Here is a 22616-nt window from a genome sequence, read left to right as displayed (position 1 = left end):
TATCTGAAGACCAGGAGCGGCGCATTCCCAATGGTTAACAATCCGTAACTTTTACAGCGACAACCTATACAAACTAAAAATTTATTTTTCAATTGATTTTTTAACAAAAAGTTACTATTTGTTTAACTCCGTTCGCCATAAAGAGACATTATGACGAAAATTTCTAGAATACTTTCGGCGAACGAACGAAAATGAATAATTGAAAGTCTGCATTTAAATGGGTCATCAATTATACAATCTACTTCTCAATCAATAACAGTATGAATCAGCTACCGGTTTAATAATTTTTTCACTTTCGCAAACTTCTTGATATGCTCCAAATGTCCTGTACGAAAGATTATTTTTTTTTTAAGGACAAATTCATTAGTGAAGCAAGTATTGACGATAAATACAATCTTATCTTATGACTTCACTTTTCTAGATATTACCATCAATTAAACGAAATGCACGATCGCGCGTTAGTCATGGTACATGTGGACGAACAACGAATATAAAATACAACGTCAGAATTTTTTTTTGTTTAACATTAAGTATGACTGATCTGCAAAACAGAATTGACAAACTCCGGCTCTAGTTATGAATCCAAATATAATTGCAGTTTACTTCTATCATCCACCGTTTTCGAGGGAGGCCCGCATTTCTACGTAGTATTTTCGATAATAAAAAATTTATGGACATTGATCTAATTTGATTAATGAATAATAGAGATATGTACCATTATTTGATGCTTGGTTTCCTTTTATACCTAGAGGTACAACTGTCTTGTTTCAAAAACCATTCTTGCATTCCACTTCTTTGAAAATCTCTTTTTCATCTTAGCAATGTCTTGATGGAACCGTTTCCCGTGATCATCTGATACTTTATTTTATACATCAGGCCACGTATATGTACAGAAAGCACATTTGTTGAGGGACTTATGTAGCCGTGGCCTGTGTGGACTCGAAAATTTGATCAGCGCGTATTTTCAAGAATGCTCCCGTTCTAGATGTATATTTGAAACTACATGATTTCTTACAAAATCATTCTAAACAAAGTAATTTGTAAGACAATGTTTATAAATTCAATCACTAATTTCACACAACAACAGCATATCACAAATTTTGTGCGAGCAGGCTGATATATACAGGTAACAACATGTTTAAACCATGCATACCGATGTATAAACATGGCTGGATTTCGAAATACGAGGTATGGTTATTAAATAACGAGACTGTGCGCTAGAGGCCTAGACGGGTGGGATGAAAAACGAGTAGTGCGTTGGGTATCTAGATATCTTGTCTATGCACGTCCCAACACACGTTTCCGTTACTATTATAGTATTTTTGCAGTAGCGGTTTGAAACTAACGTGTTTTTTTTTCTCGTGCCGAAAACTATGTCCGATGAAAAACAAATTTCTTGATAAATTGAAAAAAACTCCGACTGAGTGCTATAAATTGTTGCAAGAGGCCTATGGGGTCAATTCTCTATCTCGTGCGCGTGTTTTTGAGTGGTATAAGCGCGTTAGTAAGGCCTGAGAGAGCACTGAAGATGACCAGTGCCCAAGTCGCCCTGTGACTGTTTCAACTACGGAAGTAGTGACCAAAATCAACCAAATTGTGTAGCTGAACACACATTATTTGACCACAAGAGATCCATGGACAGAATGACAGGTGGTAAAGATTGCAAAGGAAGAAAAACCGAATACATCCAGGACGATCACCTACAAGATGGTATTAACGCTGGTCTTCATCATCCCAGCTGCAGCTAGGCAACCAGTGATGCAAAAACAGTGCTAACGTACGATGAAGAATAAGAAGAAAAAGAAGATGTGTTAGTGTAGACAATAATAATTGTAGTTATAATAATTTATCTTCCAGGTTTTCTCAAAAAACAAAAATATACAATTTATTTTGATTCGATTCCTATCTTTTCTCTTTCCATGCGTAATAATAATATATATGAATATTTAAAAACAATTTCAAGATGTGTAATCAGAAACCAATAATTCCAATTAGATTATAAACATTTCCAAAAAAATAAAATATAAACATCCTTCCAGCTGACTTGCATTGAACTCTTGTAAATCTATTGATATTTTCACATTTTTAAGTACATAAATATCTTATTCGAACGCATAAACAAACTAATGACAACATTGCCTCGACGATAATTTCTTAGCAACTTTTTTGTTTATTTAATTGTTTAACACGTAAACAAACATTCACGTTGTTTGAAATTACTTTTGAGTTTTTCATATCTCCCGAGTAATCTTACGTGATGTTTATTAGCAATTAAATAATCAACCCGTTTTGTTTATTCAATATCTCCTTGAACTGTTAGCGGTAATCGTTGAAACATGGAATTTGTCATTATCATCATCATTTAGCCTGTCTTGTTCACTGCTCGACATTAGTCTTTCTTAACCTAGACCATTCTTTCTGTGTATGCTTCATCCCTGGGACTCTTTCTCCGTTTGAAATGTGACACTCTTTCAATTGCATCTGTAACTTTTGTTTTTCTACGCAGCTGTTCGTTTCGGATTTTATCTCGTAATATCACTTCCAAAATGGCTCCTTTAGTCATACATAAGTCAATATTGGGAGAACGCATTTATCAAACATCTTTCGTTTGAGATATGACGGTATATCTGATTTGAATACATGTCTCGGATTGCTAAATATAGACCAAGTCAGTCCTATCTTTCTATTTAGTTCTTCCCATGTGGATTTGATGTCCCACATTTAAGCCTACTTTTTGGCAAGCTGTAGATAGTTCTGAGATCAATTCATTTGCTTCGTCTAATCGGTGTGAGATCAGCCCAAAAACATATGGTTTAGTTTTTCTCCATTCATATTTATGCCCTTAATGTCGAGTTCTGTCTTTTCACATATACATATACTCTAAGAAAGTTGTCAAATGGAGGAGAAGTTGTGTTACAATGAATGTATTTGGACCTTTGCTATTATAAAAAAGAGCTCACTAAATTCTTATATAAGAAGATTCAACCCATTTATGAATGAATGGATAAAAATTATATACTCACCATTTTAAGCGTTTCTTCCGGCCTGAGCAAATAGAACATGGACTGTAGATGCTTCTGTATGGTGCTGCTTCCTTGAGAGTTGTTTCCGTTACCTCCGTTATTATGGCTGTTGGTAGCGGTATTACCATAGTTTTCACCACCAGCTCCAATGCAGGCAGACTTAGACGTGGCATCTGCGTCCGGTAGTACCAACGCGGTACCTTTGCCCGCAAAGTAGCATTCACTGAGGCTGAAACAAAAAGAAATGCTAAAAATAAGACAAAATGTTTGAAAACTTGAATCTTGTTAAGACATTTATGTGGGTTTCGTTGAAACCTATCTCCACAGCCCTTAGTAAACTGATTTGAGAGATATATTGGGGAATCGTATACACTGGGTCCCAAAGGATCTATTGTGTCCCCCTTTGTTACTGCAACAATCCCACTCTTTTTAAAAAGTATAGAATGTGGTATGGCTGTAGCAGCCAGAGATCTTCGTCTTCTATTCCAAACGCTTCTAGGTGTAGTGCGCTAGTCTCACACTCACACGAAAGAATGTGAATAGAGGTTTTGTTATCTGAGAAACAAATACTGCACGTTGCACCATCTGCTCAATATATCGTCTCCAGATGTCCACTGAGGCGATAATGCCTCTACAGGACTCCCGTTTCTATTCGTAGGCTTTTACTAATATTGATACATTCAGCAGATCTTCTTCTTTATCTTTGTGTGTCGCAGCCGATAAAGATCGTCGCAGTAGTCGATTTTCCTTCTTTCCTGCTTTCTCTATATTTTTGTAGCTGATAGGGTTCAGGTTCTATACAGATTTAGTGAGTCCATCAGCTATTTCCACTCCGGTGTGTCCTGGAATCCATTGCAGGTATGGATTTTATAAAATTGGAGCTTGAAGCTGCTTGATTATCGCCATTATCGGATAGGATGATTATCGTTTATTTCATCACGCTTTCCAATTTAGGTTGTTTTTTGCATTTTCAGAAAAAACTCACCATATTGATATATGTTTTATTCAATAAGAAAATAGAGATATCTTCGAACAAAAGAGCCCGACCAACTTATTGAAAAATTTGACGTTTTGGCATGAGAATTTTCGATTGCAAAATAGGGTGCTTTTTCGATATTGGTTTTTTAATAAAAATATTCCCCCGATGAAGGCGGAATTCTTAGTTCTTTTCTACTTTTATTGTATTTTCAAACATTAACATCAATCTTAGAGATATAAGAGAAATGTCCTCGTGACATCCTTGTTTTTCATTTCTCACAAATAACCATAAAAAGACACAAAATACGTCTGTAAAGAAAAAAATTACACGGAGAAATTTCTAGTACACCAATAACACGTATCACATAATATGGAACTTGTTAATACCAAATAAGGACATTTGTATAGAAATATAGTACATACTTGATCATGAGACATACACGTCGACATTGAATATACCCGGCTGTTCAATAAATAATACACAAGTAAACCATAGCAGTATGTACTGCATCATAACCTTTAATTTACTAAACAGGAAAAAGCCGATAGGTAAGTCACAAAATATGCAATGGAGTACATAACCGGCCTCAAATGAAAATAGACAGAAGGTTTATATAAAAAGCAGGAAAGATCAATCCAAAGGTAGACAAAAATGGAGAAATGTTTGAAGATGATGCATATGTTAACCGTGGCTCCTCTTGCGCAAGGTCCATTTTGGCACACTCTCTTCAACATACCAGCCGGTATTTCACGAATAAATGCTTCAATATTGGCTTCGAGTGCGTCAATCGTTGCTGGTTTATCCCTGTAGACATTAGCTTTAACATAGCCCTACAAGAAATAGTCCAAAAACGTTAAATCTCACGATGTAGGCGGCCAATTGACGGGCCCCAAGCGTGACATGATAAACGAAGGGGGCTCTCAATTTGGCCATAGTTTCGCGTGCCGTGTGGCATGTGGCACCGTCTTATTGAAACCACATGTCAGGCATCTCCAATTCTTCCATTTTGGACAAATAAAAATTGTCAATCATCACACGGTAGCCGCTCGCCATTCACAGTAACGTTCCAGCCATCGTCGCTTTTGAGGATAATGCCCATAATCCACACCAAACAGTGAAGTTTTCGGGATGCATTGGTAGATCTTGCAATGCTTCTGGCTGGTCTTCACTCCAGATGCAGCAATTTTGCTTGTTGACGTATCCTTTCAAACAGAAAAGAGCTTCGTCGCTGAACAGAATTCTTCGATCGACGTTGTGGGAGATCGTGTGGCTTCTATTCTTACACCAGCCGTATCTTATAAGTAAACTGGGTTCAAAATTTAGTCACAAGCTTCCGAATTATCTCTTAGTAAGCCGACCAAACTTCCCTTAAATTGAAAGTCGATAAGTCGATTCATGCGTTCTAGTTGACGATTCAAGCGTGATCTGTCAAAAACAGTGTTGCCAATAAGATAAAAGCTAAATAATCACTCGTTATAAAGCAAAAGAAGTCTATAACAGTAAATTCCGGTTTAGAATTCAATCACAAGCACCATAAAAATTTCTAGACGTGGAGGTATAAGTAAATATAAGAAAATCCAATATCCGTCAAACCATACACTTAAAAGGTTCCTCTTTTGTATATAAGTGTATGAGAAAGTCGTAAGTGAGTTTCGCGAAGATATACCAAGACCTTCCTCTTCAACACATGAAACAAGACTGAACAAAAGATGTCACTTTAAGGAATTATAAGCTCTAAAATTCATGTTTTTCTTTTATACTTTATATTACAGTAGAATCTCGAAATATCTATCTCTAAGGGGACAGTGTAAAAATATGATATATCGAGATATTCACTAAATCGGGATTATGGAATTTTTAAGGAGGGGTGAGGTAGAATAATGAAATTTTCATAGCATTTTAAAATAGCATTCTTCGTCAAGAGGATGGTGTGTGCTTAAAAATGTCACCGTGTGCCTGCGAGAGACTCACCTTCTATAGACAAAACCCAATCATCGTTTCCCTTGGTCGCGGCGTCTCGCATGATAAACTAATTTCATTGATTCTTTTTAGTTTTATTTTTTAACATCAGGGAAGGTTCTCATTAAGAAATGAACACAAAATTCGACAGCACTTAACGAAGGATACTAACTGAAGATAATCGTTAGAAGTTGATGTTGAAAATTTTAGTTACAGTGGGTATTTTGTTAATAGCAACAATGCGGTTTATTTAGAAACGCAGTTTCCGCAAATTATTGGTGATTTGTGAAACAATAACAACAAATAACCGACACACCGTATTGTGGTTTCATGTTGAAATGGTTTATTTATGTGCAAAAATAGATTAGTATTAGTAGAATAGTTCTAAGTAAAGTCGTAACAAATAGTTATTGCGATGTTTGTAGTACTATACCGGTAAGAGAGCCTGGTCGGATTATTTTCAAAAGATAGAGACGTTTTTTGCAGAATATGGATTTCAAAAATGGCTCTGATATAAGATTTTTCCTCTTCAGTGCTGAAAGAATGGTGGATAATACGAAGATAGTATGTAAATTGCTGTAAACCTGCATCGTCGACGATAATTTTTCACATTGAATGAGAGAATTATTGAAACAAACAATTATTATCATGTTGATATCATTATCTTTAGTATTATGGTAATATCATGTCCCAGAAGTACCTGGAGATGGCTGTAGTTGCTTAAAAAAACCACTGTATTAAAAAGGTCACAATCTATACAGCATATGTTTCAAGTTGAAGACGCCACGTAGTTTATCCAGTATTTGTTTGACAGCCATCAGTAGTAAACGTTTTCAGTGAATTCGAAAGGTCTTAGCCCAATCAACATGAAAGTTGAACTAGATTCTACTCTGGGTGAGACTACTCCTTCGTTATCAACAGTAAAATATTGGGTAGCAAAGTTTAGACGAGACCTTACGACCTGCGAAGACCAGCAGTTGACCAAAAGAGGTGACGACTTCAGAAATGTTGAAGAAAATCCACAATGCGTTACTGGATGATCACCGACTGAAAGTGCGCGAGCTAGTAAACATAGTAGGTATTTCAAAGATGTTTCCATCGAGTGTTTGGCAAATTTTAATAGAAATAATGCCGAATTTTTACGCCGTCTCATATCATGGATGTAATTTGGGTCCATCACTTCATACCCGAAACAAAAGAAGAATCAAAACAATAGACTGAAAAGGAAAAAACGGCAAAGACCGTTTCATCTGCAGGTAAGATCATAACATCGGTTTTTTGGAATGCGCGTGGGATAGTTATCATTGACTATCTTGAAAGAGAAAAAACTATCAACGGGAAGTATATCATGCAAATTTATTGCACAATTTGAGCGAAAAAATCAAGCAAAAACGCCCGAATTGCTACCTCATGTACCTTATACGCCAGATTTAGCCCCTTCGGATCATTTTTTGTACCCAGAATCGAAAAAATAGCTCGAGGTCAAACATTTTCCAACAATGAAGGAGTGCTGTCGGCAGTTAATTTATAAAAACGGTATTGAACGTATTGAACATCGTTCTTAAAAGTTTATGGAGCTAAAAGACATTACGTTGAAAAACAAATATATTTTTTTCCAAAATTTTTGTGTTTCCTTTGTTGGCAAGATACTTCTGGGACCATCCTTGAATGGGAAAGGTTAGGAGAATCATCTGTGTATAAGGAAACGTTACACAACTGCACGAGGCCGAGATTTCAACTTTTGGCGTGTAGTGTAGACGATTTTTCTTTACAGCTGGTCGAAAATGCGTTATTAAAATGTTGATAAATTTTGATGCTGGGTGCTGCTGTTCATGGTGGCAAGCATCAAGTATGTCCATATCGTTTAAAAATAAATTAATTCTTTCCTCCCGCCGATACAGGGGGCGCGCGTGTACTTCTCACAGGGAATAAATGTAAAATTTCATCCCTGCTATTGAAGAAGAAAGGACGTACTCCACTTATTCACGTCCTGGACACTTTTTCAAACTTCTGTAGAATACAATTCAATTCATTTACAACAGCGCTACTCTGGAAGGTTGTTGAACTATCATTTAACGTATTCAACTAAACACTGTTTTCCATATACTTCTTCTTCTCTCAACTTTCCGTAATCACGAGGAAACCAAAGTGAAATTATAATAAGTCTAGATATACGAGTGAAGTTTGTAGTGGAGGACCTCGAATACTTTGATTGTTCAATTATTTTCCACTCGCCATTTGCTAAATCACAATATTAAACACTGTGATCAATTTTTCTTCGTTTATTATACTAAAAATATAGATGGCAATAGGTGTACGAGCCTAGATGATGATCCCAAACAACTTTTTTTCGTATTTGCCACATAACAAAATTCATAAGTGGTTTATCAAAGATTATATTATGTTACAACTTAATCTTTTGGGGCTAACCCTCAAAAATTCGAAATTGAAATTTTTTATCTCGTTTTACCTATTCGGGAACACATTGTATACTATAGTTTATAAAATTATCCATACAGTTAGGAATTTTATCCTTTCTTTTGCTTTCCCATCATAAAAAAAATTACAAAAAAAATCTAAACACATTATATATACATGGGTTTGTTTGCCCATGCAACCGTGCTAATAATGGTCGTTCACCTGTTAAACTAACTGTTTACTCGTATGCGTTTGAAGGCGACCTTTACTTTTAGAAATTATATGGCCAAATCACGAAGGGGGCCAATGGGTCGGACGAAACGACTTTTGCGGCAGACGCGACTGATGATACAACCGATAACTTCAAATCAGAGATTAACAGTTTCTATGCTCAAAAACAATTTATTTATGTATCGAGTGCACCAAGTTAATGATTATGCCCTGAGAGCGACAGGAAGAGAATGAAAGAAAGACTAAAGAAGTAAAAAGTGAAGATAGATTTAAGCAAATTTGGTATAGAAACATAAGAAGAACAGGCACAGGATCAAATGCAGAATTTAGTGAAGATTGAGTTAACGATATTAAAAACGTCTGAAGTCATTGGTCATTTTTTTGCTTCTTAATACTCAGCCATTCTAAGTTATAAAAACAAAAGAATTTACTAGTATAACATAAAAAAATTTGGTAATTATCTAGATTAGGTTACACCCATCTGATTTCGTTAAAATTTTAGTATGTTATAAAGAAAATTACGCTGAACAAGAATATATATAAATATAGGGAGCGGAAATCATCCCTTCAGGTACATTTTATTATAAAGTTATATCAGGTTAGGTCTAATAATATATTTTCCGGATGCTTTTTCTTTGAGAAAATAAAGCTTTTATCAGCCTAGTCCAGGAAGTACATACTTTCCGAAGTAGACCAGAAGGTGGAATTCAGAAGCTGCCATTATTACCAAGATTGAAAGATGACTGGTCAATCAGAAGACTGGATCAACTAGAGTGAAGATGCGATGGAAACAAAAGAGAACCATGCGTCCAAAGGTGAGGTCTGAAAGAAGGAAAATTTCAAATCACGCACAAGATGTTGCATTGATTAGTTTTCTAAGAGAACATCCCTTTCCATCGGCTGCTAATGCAACAAACTTTCGAGGATTCCGTCCTACGACATTAGACGAATTAAAGCTTTGGATTTCAAAAACTATCCAAGTGCTAGAAAAGCTATCCAGAGTTGTTTTTAATTATTTGTATCGTGATCTGAACTTTTCGGAACAAATTGTTTTGACAAATGAAAAATGACAGACGTATGAGCAATATGTTGACGGGAGTAATTTTGAATAAATGTTTGAGCTTGGATGAGTATCAATGGGCCTGGAGGTTCTTGGAGAGTTGCTGTAGGGTTCAGCTCACCTCAATATTCTAAACAACATTATTTTACCATCGGTATATCAAAGTTATGATGGAAGCAGGTTTAGACAAAAAATATTGAAACTTTACCGTGGCTATAAGATCACGACAGAGGACGAATCATGGATCTATGCATATGAATCCTAAACTAAACAAGAAACGACGATGTACGGGTCTTGCAAGATGAGCCAAATGCAAAAAAAGTTGTTTGCGCAAGAAGTACTTCAAAGCAAATGGTCGCCCGTTTTTTTAGTATAACTGGACATGTCGCATGCACCAACATTTTTTTGCCATTAGTGTTTGTAAAAATCAGGGAAACCAATTACATAAGACGAATCATTCTACACCACGACATTTCGAGCTCTCACACATAATTTCAAATAAAAACGTTTTTGAACAGGCAGAATTGATGAGTCGTCTGCCGTACAGTCCTTGTTTGGCACACAATAATAGGCGAGGAATTATAATAAAAGTATTAGAATGTTCCTAATTATGTTTTACAACTAATTAAAATAAAGAAATTTGTATGTATATCCAATGTTAATAGCTAATCCACACGATTATCGAAAAAGTACTTAACACGACCGAAAACTGTCTTTTTGGACTCGCAGTTTTCCAGAATCTTTTTTACTCGTCTAAAAAACCAGTACTTTCCGGGTTTGTTATTTTTTTAATAACAAATACTTTTTTAAGATTAAAAAAAATATTAAAATAAAGACATATTCATCTAGAACATTGTAGTTACTCGGGTGCATCGATCAACGAACCGATATTCACGTCTACTTCAGATAAAGCCAATATCATTTGATGAAATAGAGAAGAATCATTGAATGTTTTAATGTTGTGGTTATTTAGAAATTCCATGGTGGAAAACCCACTTTTTCACGGTTATTATACAGAGTGGAACAGCTAAATGGAATAAGGTCGTTTGGTATTTTTAGACGTGCATTTACAAAAGAAAAATTATTTATATATGATTATGTACCAACATTCATGTACAATGATACATACCGGCAACCTTTTGAGTCAGGAGGGCCAAAAATTACAATTTACAAAAGTTACTAAAGAGCCAAAAAATTTTTTGTTGTCAATAATGATAAGTATTCGTATAAATGGAAAAAAACTAATCTTTCATTTATAAAAGTAGTGTTTTCCACACTAAATTAGATAATTTACATACACATATGGAATTATGAGATAATTATCAACCATTTAAGTGAATGAAATAAAACAAATAAACATTTACCCACTACTCTAACTTCAATAACAAACAATTGGGCAAACAAATTCAATGGAAGCGAACTTGTTTTAAGTATAAACATAAGACTCTAAATTTTCATTTATCAGTTGACTTGATAGTCAGCTATTCAAATAGCAATTTCTTCGCCTCACTATAGAAGCTTTGCAGACTATTCCATCCCGTCGAATCGTTGTTGTCCTTTTATTTTTCCTTGTCATATTTCTTGCCCCATCAGTTGTTATTAAAACGATTTTCTTTAAATTGATCTCATTGTCTTCAAGGTATTTTTGCACGGCATTCGCTATACCTTCTCTAGTTTGTCCCGAGAAAGGTAGCAATCCTAGAAATTCTTCTTTGGACCTTGAGACGACATTATATCAGACAAATTTGTACCATTTGTACCGTGTCTTTTATGTCGCATGACTTAACGATAGCAAGTGATAGAAGAGGCAGATTAAATATCTTCAAATATGGCATTTTAGCTATTATATCTTGTACTGTTTCAACAGATAATGGTAGATTTTTTATTTTTTTCAAGATTTCTGGTTTGTTGTTAAGCAATTTTTTACTTGGATTGCGGGGGAGGGGACGAAAAAAGCATGTAGAAATCGATAAGAGATAGAATCCATGTCTAATCTTCGTCAATAGATTCAGAACGATATTTTTTTTATATAAAATCAATAATATTTGCATGTGGTACTAAAAAGCCGCAACTTCACATCCATAGAGCCGCATATGGGTCGCGAGCCGCAGGTTGCCGACTCATGTTATAAACCTTTCGATAACTGTTTCGGAAAAATTGAGTGAGTTCAGATTTATTGCATGAAAGTTATTATCGTTTGAATTTCGATAATTCTACGTAATAAAATATACAAGGTGTTTCTATATTCGACCGACAACGCTTTACCACAGAGAGATCTCAATAAATGATTCATTTTAATATAAGAATACGATCCCTTACGGGGCCTAGTTGCTGAGATAAATCAAAAATTTGCCATAAATCAAGAACGACTTCAATTTTTTTTCCAATTTGCTGTCCAATATGTTCCTTAATAAAGTAATATTTTGACATAAACAAACTTTGAAAAAATTCAACCAGTGGCGCGCTGTCAGGGTTAGTTGTCACTTTTATCCCCCTATTTTGACCCCACTAAAGCAACTACTTTTTCTTAATTCTTTTTTAAATTGCCTGATTATTTTAATTGCAATATTTTTTATTTACCTCATAAATGAATAATTTATTACGTGCTAAAATTATTGACCTGACCTCTGTCGCACAAAAAATCATTTCGATTTGAGCACATTGACCGAAATTGGAAGGACCCTAATATATAAAACATTAAACGTTCGCTTGACGTTGCCAGAACCGGATTTGTTTCTTACGAATTGGCCGTCCTACATAGAGATAGAGAAAGAGAAAAAAAGTAAAAACGTCGAGAAATTCGCTAAAAGATGATTCAGAATCAGAGTGTGACACAGAAATCTTGTATGAATGGGGTCTTTATGTACATACTAAGACATTTAAAATAAGTATTATACGAGGTGACTACTGGGTTTCGATACCAGTTGCAACATCATACAAAAAAAAATTAAAATGTCTGTTTATTTTGAAGTGAATGAATAAATTGATGTACGTCAATTTTTTTTGGATATATTCAACTGGACTTAGAGTTATAAAAAACTGCCAATTTCCTATAATACAAAGAAAATATGAACTTCTGCGAGAAAATTGGAAAATTTTATGGCACGTCAATTTTTTAGCACTAGAAGTTCATATCAGAGGCCTTCTATCAGTACTTTGAACTAATTATCTGTTTTCTGGGGGGTAGGACCCTCAGCCCTCCTATTTTATCCGGAATTGGAACTGGATACTGAATCCGCACTGCAGGCTGAGTCCTGTGCTATGCCGATGACGCCTTGATATGTGTCATGAAGAAGATCTTTTAGACAGTCGAAAAATACAAAAGAAAATGAGCTATAAGTACCTTGGAATTGACATAACCAGTTATAAAGACGTAGAAGATGAAGTAAGAAGACAATGAGGTCGAGGAATGTCTCCAAAACGTAGTATGGCGGAACATCTAAGAACTAAAGCGCGAATTTACGAAGCGACAATCAAACCTACACATCAGAAACAATACCAGAAACATCAAACTCTTGGGAGACTACAGAAATGAAAATTCTCATTCGGATTTTGGGAAAAACAATAAGAGGGAAGCGAAAACATCAAACGTTGATAAAATTAACGAATGGGTATTACAGTGTTAAAAATAACATATAAGTTGAATGACAGATTTTGGACTGGTAAAAATATCCAGGGATAAATTCCTATTGAAACACGAAATAAAGGTCGACCACGAAAGACGTGGTGTGACAATCTGAATTGGTTGCTAAAGTAAAATAATGAAATACTTACGTATGCTTAAGGTTTTATGCGTGATCAAAACCTTCTTATTCTTTATAAACGGCTGTATCTGAAATAACTTCAAAAAATTCCAACAAATAAACTGTTAGCTCAAAAATTAACAATTGTGGTCCCAAAGCGTACAAATTTGATTTATGGTGATTTCTTTGCGTTAAATCAGATCAATTCACGGCTTATAAAGCTGGATACCTTCGACTTCGCTTTGGACTTTATATCCTGCACACCAGGACTTTCAGCTTTGAGTATTAATATTTGATCAATGGTAATCACAGAATAATCAAACTTAAACCTTTATGGTTTTTATTTGTACAAAACCAACACTTTTTAAAAGAATGATCAACCTCGGTAAAACAATACTAGTCCCATTTACAAGGAAGGAAGGCAATTATAAGAGCACTAAGCCTAAGTATGGGTATATCAAACAGTCATCAAACTCATGATTAAATACGCAGCGCTTGTTTGGTGGTCAAAAGCTGAATAAACAACAGAAAGAAGTGAACAAGATTTAAATGCTAATCAGTCTGGGACTTATAGTGCCAATATCACCCTGCCCCATCCGAGCCTTAAAGGCGCTACTAAGCCTGCCTCCTCTTTACCCTATAGCGTCGCCCACAGACTAATCCAGACAGTGAAATTAAGGCCAGGAAATCTGACAGGTCACACAGTGACCAAATCCCAAGATATCCCATTCGAAGTGGTAATTTATGACCGCCAGTCATCGGTCAATACAAATGTTTCGCAGGCTCGAAATGTATCTCACATGATTCGAAGCTAGCGCTAGAAGCTGGATTGGGCAGTTTTGGACAAAAACGCAAGCTCTCCATACTATTAGGAGAATCAATCACAATTTTCCAGGTAGAGAAAACAAATGTGTTCAGGAGTGTTTATAAAAGAAACCTCTCCAAAAAGCATAATCACACGTTCTCTTTGAAGGTACTGAAAGCTATTGTTGAGTGCACATCTAAACTAGTGTGGGAGTTTAAACAAACTCTAGAAGAGCTAGTTAACATAAACAAAGTAACCCTTATGTTGCTACCAGGCCATTAGGGTAAAGCAGCAGATGACCTTGCTAAAAAAGAGGCAACAATTTCATACCTAAGATCAGAGCCCTACTGTGGCCACATGATATGCCACATCAATAACGGATGGCTAAAGAATCAGATAGAGTCTCACTGGAGAAACAGTCTACACCTAATACAATCCAAAAGATTCATAAAAATATTACCTAAGAAGTTTGAAGAACTTCTCGTGATGACCAGAAGCGATAGCAAACTAATGGTGGGTTTTCTGACAGGTCAATGTCCGTTAAATATCATGGCAGAGAACAGAGGTCAGATTCTTTGATCAAGCCATGGAAATAGCAGTATCTACTCTGCTAATGTCTTGCCCATTTCACTGAAAGTACCTTGGAGGAATATACAATTTTTTTTCAAATTTCGTATTATTGATTATAATATTGAAACTGAAAATTTCTCCCTAAAATCGTAGTTTTGTACAAATATAGAAATAACTTATTCTCTCATTAGAGAGACAGGAAATGGATTTTAATTAACGATTATGTTTAAATATTGACAGAACTTTCACTTTTTGACGTTATATCCCGATCATTTCGAACAAAAAACATCATGCTTTCATTGGATAGATAAATATCACTAATTGATAATTATTAAGTATTTAAAAAAAATTTAATGGATTTCTGTTAAGACAAACTCGTTATTCCATACACCTACGGAAAAGTCCGCCATAAGGCAACGTCGAAGTAATAATAAGTTATGCGGGGGTTGATTATTATAGAACACGCGACCGTATACAGGGTAAATTGGCTTAAATGAAATAAAAAGGACGTTGCCCTTTTTCTATCCGAATAACACACATTGCAGCATAATAAAAAGGTCTCTTTATTTCATTAAAATTGTTGATTGAAGTAGGCGCCATTATTATTTTCTCAGATTACGAGAAGAAATACGAATAATTACTAAAGGATGTCTCAATAAAATTGTTAATATTACAACTCGCATTGGAATACTAGAATGCGAAGATGAACGATATTACTGAACGGGATTCCTGGATATTGGCGCCTAGGGAGTAATGAAATGGCTAGTCCACTCGATCCCTGACAGTGAAAATTCCCTACCAGCGGATTTACTACGATATAATTGAGAGAATTATGTCGAATTAATAAAATAAATAGCTCAACAGTTGTTCTATAACAATACTAGTTATTTTTTAGTCTATTTTAACATATTTTGTGCCAAATGTAAGACTAAAATTACATCAAAGGGCCAAAAATTGTTTTCCTTAATGCATATATATTATTAATGTACTGGTACACATCCGCACGCCATCTAAAGGCACGGATCATAATATAATGTAGTGGAAAATATTAAAGACGATGGCTGGCTTCATCTATTATTTGGTAACGTTGAACTAGTGTTCTAGATGTTTCTGGAAGAAGTCGTCAGCTGTGAATAGACATATAAGATTCTACAATGTTCTAGAACTATTACAAAAGCTGAATAAATAAGACAAGAGTTCACAGTAGAGCATTTAGTTGATTCTTAAAGATATGCGGCGACTAATGTGAGCAATCCGGGTGGTAAAAAAGTGATAGGGTAATAAAGGGTTAGTATTACAATGTTGTTTATCCGAGATCTTACAATATATTTATAGTTTATGTTTTTGTATAGTTTTATTTTTAAATTTTGGTAATTTTCTGTTGGCGACCATGACATTCAAATAATTATGACATATCATACACATATTTTCATATTTGTTGCAAATTTTGTTAAATGAAGTTTGATTCAATTCTATAAAAGTCAAAATGTAGTAAAATGGGACCCTGTATATTTCTAGCATAGAGTTGAACTTGCATAATTACTGCATCAAATAATGCAATAAAAAGTGATCTAAATCGGAGATTTGCGTAACTGGTAATGAAAAAAAAATACATTTAAATCTCGTTTGTACGCAGTCAACTGAAACTAACAAATTATTTTCATGACTGAATAATTATCTTCTTACACGTGTGTCGGTTTCATAGTAGGTCAGTTTTTTTTGGTTCGTTATATGTTTATAAAGAGGTTGAGTTCTTATTTTTTCAATCGCTCTTGCAGTTTTTTTATTACGTAATTTTTTTCTACATTCTTAGTTTAATTGAGAACATTTCCTTTGTTAGAAAAACTGAGGACATAGAAGCGAGTTATTGCTAATTAGACCTGTGCCTGGGGGACGCCAAGTTACAAAGGGGTGTTCACAATGTTCATATTTATAACGTATTCTTACCTCGGGCGGCTTCGGCATCTAATTAGCCAATCATTTAAATCTTCGATGCGAAATATTTCTATTTCGTTACTTTAAATATTGAATTCTGAATCTTATGAATTTAAAATTTTCTATAAGAATTTATACAACTTAAAGCCACCACAAACCTCAATTAATTATCTCACAGACAATGAATACATAAGTATTCGAAAACTTGGAAAATAGATTAAAGTTAGTCTACTTAGGTGTTTTATTGCCACGTTCCCAATAAGAAAGCGCTCTCTCTTTCTATCTCTCTCTCTCTCTCTCTCTCTCTCTATATATATATATATATATATATATATATATATATATATATATATATATAAATTTCTATAATTTCTTATTTTTTAGATCTTGTGATATATTAATGCTTCTAAATATACTTGATTTTAGGTGACTTCTGTTTTAAAATTAGTTTTTTCAATAATTTTTGAAATTTGAGTCAAAACGTCAATTTTTTATTAACCTTTCATATAAATGGTAACGAAGTAGTTTTTGCCAGCTATATTATGAGCGGTTTCTTATTGGGATCGTGGCAATGAAACATCAAACTAACTTTAATATATTTTCTGGGCTTTCGAATACTTACTTATGTATTCATTGTCTGGGAAATGATTAATGAAGATTTTAGATGGTTTTGAATCGTATTGATTCCTATAAAAATTTTTAAATTCATAAGTTTCAAAACTCAATATTCAATCAATATTTATATTGACGTCAATTTGAATATTGAATTTAAAAATTTTTATAAGAATCAATACAATTAAAAACCACCGAAAATCTTTATTAATTATTTCCCAGACAATGAATACGTAAGTATTCGAAAGCTCGAAAAATATATTAAAGTTAGTCTACTTTGGTGTTTCATTGCCACAATCCCAATAAGAAACCGCTTATATATATATATATATATATATATATATATATATATATATATATATATATATATATATATATATCTGATATTGTCATTGACTGACTGCATACACAAAAAGAAATACAGAATTAACAAATCTCAAAATTCCAATCCTTTAATTTGGGACTACTCCAGCTTAACTTCCAGGTCAGGATCCTCCCTGTGGATAGCAAAATATGTGGGGAGTTGTAGGAGGAGGTAAATCCATGAGATACTATTTTTTTACCTCAGGTATAGGAACCATGGAATTGTACTTTTGTTGAATGTGTCATATGGAAGGCATCCCACTCATTGACTTGGAGGGTTTTTCTTCTGTCAAGGAATTCTTGTACAACAAAGTTTGTCCAAATGACGACACATGTGCTTTCTATTAGCTATTTTACAAGCTTCTTTATCGTTTGATTTTGTCTTTTGTGTATTTTGAATTTCCATACCTTTTCGCGTGTGAGAACATCAGGCTAAGAACTTATGGATCTATAAAAAATTTTAGTATAGCTATAAATATCATATAATCTAATTTAAAAAAAAAGTAGTACGATATAATTTAGATAATTATGCAGTAAATAATAGAATAAAAAGCCTAACAGTTGTTATGTTGCAATAATAATTGTCTTTTAGTCTAACACATTGAGTGCCAAGTGTAAGACTAAAACTACACCAAAAGACCAAAGAAGTTTCTCCTTAATGCGTATTGAGACGGGTACACATTCGCACGCCATCTAATGGCACCGGTCATAATTTAATGTAATGGAAAGTATGTAAGATGATGAGTGGTTCCATATATTATTTCTTTTTTATTCCATATCTTCTAATGATCAAATAGTGACTCATGCCTATAAGACCGCGCATCAAACAAATTCCAGCGTAAAAATTTTAATTCTGAAACATAATTTTTACCAGCCACCCTTTCCGATATGTCCTTAAAATGTGAAATTAAGTTTCAGTTATTAATTAATAGGATGTATTGTGGGATTTATACATTTGGCAACATTACATACTTTTATTCCAATATGGTTCCTTAGTGTGTCAGGCACGTTTATACTCTCTTCTTTTTTTTTCAGTGATCTCTAGTCCCTTTGAGTCGATCAAGTGTCAGGACGTGCTATAAAGAATCAAAGGAAATAGCTTGAAAGCTATTGAAGTTTATAAAAGAGAATGTATTAGCTCATGGTAATTCTTTCAATGAAATTATAAAGTACATTATTGAATACTGAGATACTATTAATATTATAGTACAGTCAGAAAAACTGTAAAATCGGGTTTTTGGCAAATAAAACTGAAATTATATGGAAATAATCGGAAGTCATAATATAATGTAATGGAAAATATTAAAGACGATGGGTGGCTCCATCTATTATTTGGTAACGTTGAACTAGTGTTCTAGATGTTTCTGGAAGACGTCGTTAGCTGTAAATAGACATATAAGGTTCTACAATGTTCTAGGGCTAGAAGAATGCGTACAAAACTGTGGGCGAAATGTAAACTACCCAGAAATACGATTTTTGAGTTATAGTTCTCTTTTACTCCTACTACGTTCAGAGTACTAAACAATGGGAGGAAAAAATATTTATTTTGTCCAAGCAGCTTCAATGAACGGTGTTAATAAAATTTATTGTTGTAAACTTTTGCACAGAAGCTTTATCATGATTTAACCTAACATAACACTTTACGTATACCTTGTTTATCTTTTCTATTTCGTGACTATTTTATATGATTTTCAAATTATGTTTTCTGGTATAATCGCCTATTTTGAATATTATTTTCGCCTATGTACAACTGGTGTTGTATGGAAACTTTTAAGTCCCTCGTATTAGGCAATGGCTTACAAGGAAAAGTACTTTTCAAGTTAGAACGATGCCTCAAAGGGATATTTTAGGTTAAAAAACAATGTAAACTCCTTTTTTTCCAAAACAAAATACTGGATATATTTGACAGCCAATGCAATAAATATAGTTTGGAAAAAACTAAAAAACACGCTTTCAAATCACATCAAACTAAAAAGTTAAAACGGGATTTGAACCTACGACCGACAAAACCAGAGGTTGACGCCTTAGCCCGCTCGATTAACGAACGCAATTAAAGTGGTGGGATATACTAACAATAATAAGTCACAAATGATAGTTACAAACAAACTCACAAACCCACATCTACGCGTGTTAAAAAAAAATGAGATTTTTCGTGACCTCTATCCGTCACATCTAAGGTATACTTTCTAGTATAGTGTTTCCGTTTTCGGTGTATTAACAACAATTACATTTCCTGTACACTTAATTTGATTTTTTTAATGAACTTTTAGAACACGTTTCCACTTAAAATCTAAATGAACGTATAACGAACATCAACAATCAATTTAAGTGAAATTGTGAAGGACAAACTTTTTTTTTGAAAACATTTAATTCACTTTCTAATATAAAACCGCCTCTTTTTAAAGAGTATTGAGTTACCTGTAAATATTTGGATTGAATATCGAATTTTCGTGTTGCAGGACCACATAAAATCTAACGCAAACAGCGTTTGGAATCGGGGGAATTTGAAAGTTTCTTAAACAAACTGGTTAAGCTTCAAAAACGATCAATTATCGTTTCGGAACGACTTCTAGTGAAATTTTTTCAAAATATTTAGATGAAAACGATGAAAACTATGCTCATACTAAAACACTATTAGAACGTTTGTTTCCGAACGGTGCGCTACAGCTTTTCAGGCAAATGAACAGGTAGTCCGAGTACAGAATACAACTCGTGAAAGATTCATTAAGTGTATTACCTGGAATTTAGTACCTAATCCACTTTGTAAAGTTGAAAAATTCAAAAATTAAAACCTAGAATGTCTAAATTGCATTTTATCATTAAGTAGGTACAAAATGAACTATAGGAAAATGATTTTTTAAAATTTCATATAACATAATAATGCACACTTGCAATTGGTTGAAATTCTACCCCCATTATTGCCACCACCCTTTGTCAAACCAAAATAATAACCTCGTTGCTGAAGAATGATTTTTCAAACAGATAAAAATGGCATTAGTAATAGATTTTATGCTATGTCGGCTGGAAAACAAATTCCATCTGATTAATGATTTTAAATTTGAAAATGGAGATCACAAAAAAATAGCAAAGTTCTTTGGAGCTACGTAAAGTCACACCGATTAAGGTAATCTCGCTTATTAACTTCTATGTTTTAGGTTAGGTTAGGTTTAGAATCACACTGTAAATTTTTATTTTATTCTTGTTTTTCATTTCATAAATAGAATCCTGAGCTGCTTAATCTTGCGTCACGAGTTGTCTAATCTTCATGACAGCCACGATCACGAAGTTGACACATTGAAAGAGAAGTTGAAAGTTTATGGCGGGTATTAAAATCACGAGTTGGCGCACGCCCTTTTTCAGAACGTCTGATTGAAGCTTCCTTGCCACTATAAAAACTTGATGCATATTTAGAGTTGAAATGTTCGTACACCGACTCGACTGTTTAATTTCATCATCGTCTTTTACTCCTTACGAACTAAAAATATCTAGTCTAACGGTGCCAGATCAGGTCTATATGGTGCTTCATTATCAAAAATTGCATTCATTGTCGTTGATGCCTTATTTAATATAATTAAAAATTATGTAACGTATGCCTTTGCTTCTTATAAATTTAGTTGGACAAATACGTATCCTTAGTAATCCAGATAATAAACTAAAATTCATTATTTTATCTATAACATTTTGATGGGTATTTGAATTAAAACTCGACACAGTTTTCACATAAAAATTAAAAATCATTTAATCTCTCTATATACAAAGCGAATTGTAGCCAAAAAACAATCACATTTTCCTAAATTTGTACAGTAATTTCTGAAAAGCTTCAATAATCTACAACGACCTTAGTCAATTTAACAATGAGACGCTCCTGACAGAATCGTTTGTTATTTTTTACAGTTTTATTTCGAAAAAAATTATTTTGAAACTGTGAACATTCAAAATTAAAATCTAACAACATTTACATTGTTTCAATCATATAATCTGTTACGAGGTCGATCGAAAAGGTCTTGATTACCAATTTTGAAATCAATTAGCGATATGAATATTGGGTAATTTAAAGTTTTGAAATGATTCATGATCTATTCAGATACCGTTCAATTACAAAATAATCTAAATATTTATTTATTCCCAAATATATTTCACCCGTTCGTAACAATTCTGGTTAATTTCCGTTATTTTTAATTCCAAGGATATATTAGACATAAGAAAGTTGATCGGAGTTTTTTAATTTCTTAAATTTATTGTGAAACGTGACTTGCAACAACGATAACAAATTTGCTGGTGCATAAAGTTTAAATGTTTGTATATTTCTTGAATAGATTAAAAAATCTAATGATATACACTCGTGAACAAAAAATCGACGCAGCCGATTGCAAGTTCCTGGCAAAAACTGAACCCAAATTGTAGTTTTCTCAGTAAAATCTAGCTAATGGTATTAAATATTATGATGATACTATGATCGGTAACCACCCTTTTTAAACTTGTTTACAATAGTGCTATTTAGGTGTAACTGACCCTTATATATCTAACCCAAAACTATCAGTTAACCAGAATTTTATCTGAAAATTGACATAAGTGTTAGAGTTGCTCAAGTGGTCACCACCCTATTGCGACCAGACCAGAGTGAACATGAATCAGTCTGCAGTTTCCAAGTGTGTCAAGTCCAAAGAGAGCTCATAGAAACGAGAGGAGTGGTTGGGCAGTCAGATGAAGACTTTAAGCAGCTAACCTAGGGCCAAAAAGGCTAGCTACGGGCCCCAAATTACCCCCAGTTTACCAGTCTACGATTTGCCGATTTGTTAATTGGACTGACGAACATTGGGGCTCCGTTCTCTTCTAAGACGAAAGCAAAGTGTGCTTACATGGTAGCGATGGGAGAGGTCGAGATTGCAGAAAACTTGAAGAAACATTCGCCAGTGTT

At 34.0% G+C, this 22616-nt stretch overlaps 1 protein-coding gene across 3 annotated transcripts in view; it reads right to left on the bottom strand.

Annotated features, from left to right (window-relative positions):
* Positions 1-22616, bottom strand: part of LOC130452394 (protein phosphatase Slingshot) — a 109490-nt gene that overhangs the window by 41422 nt on the left and 45452 nt on the right. For all 3 annotated transcript variants that reach the window (XM_056791646.1, XM_056791645.1, XM_056791647.1), the window contains one exon: positions 3024-3252. In XM_056791646.1, the coding sequence (XP_056647624.1) occupies positions 3024-3252 (229 nt within the window). The remainder of the gene's footprint in view (positions 1-3023; positions 3253-22616) is intronic.

Source organism: Diorhabda sublineata, chromosome 1, assembly GCF_026230105.1.
Source record: "Diorhabda sublineata isolate icDioSubl1.1 chromosome 1, icDioSubl1.1, whole genome shotgun sequence".
Classification (NCBI taxonomy): domain Eukaryota; kingdom Metazoa; phylum Arthropoda; class Insecta; order Coleoptera; family Chrysomelidae; genus Diorhabda; species Diorhabda sublineata.
This window is presented reverse-complemented; position numbering and strand designations above follow the sequence as displayed.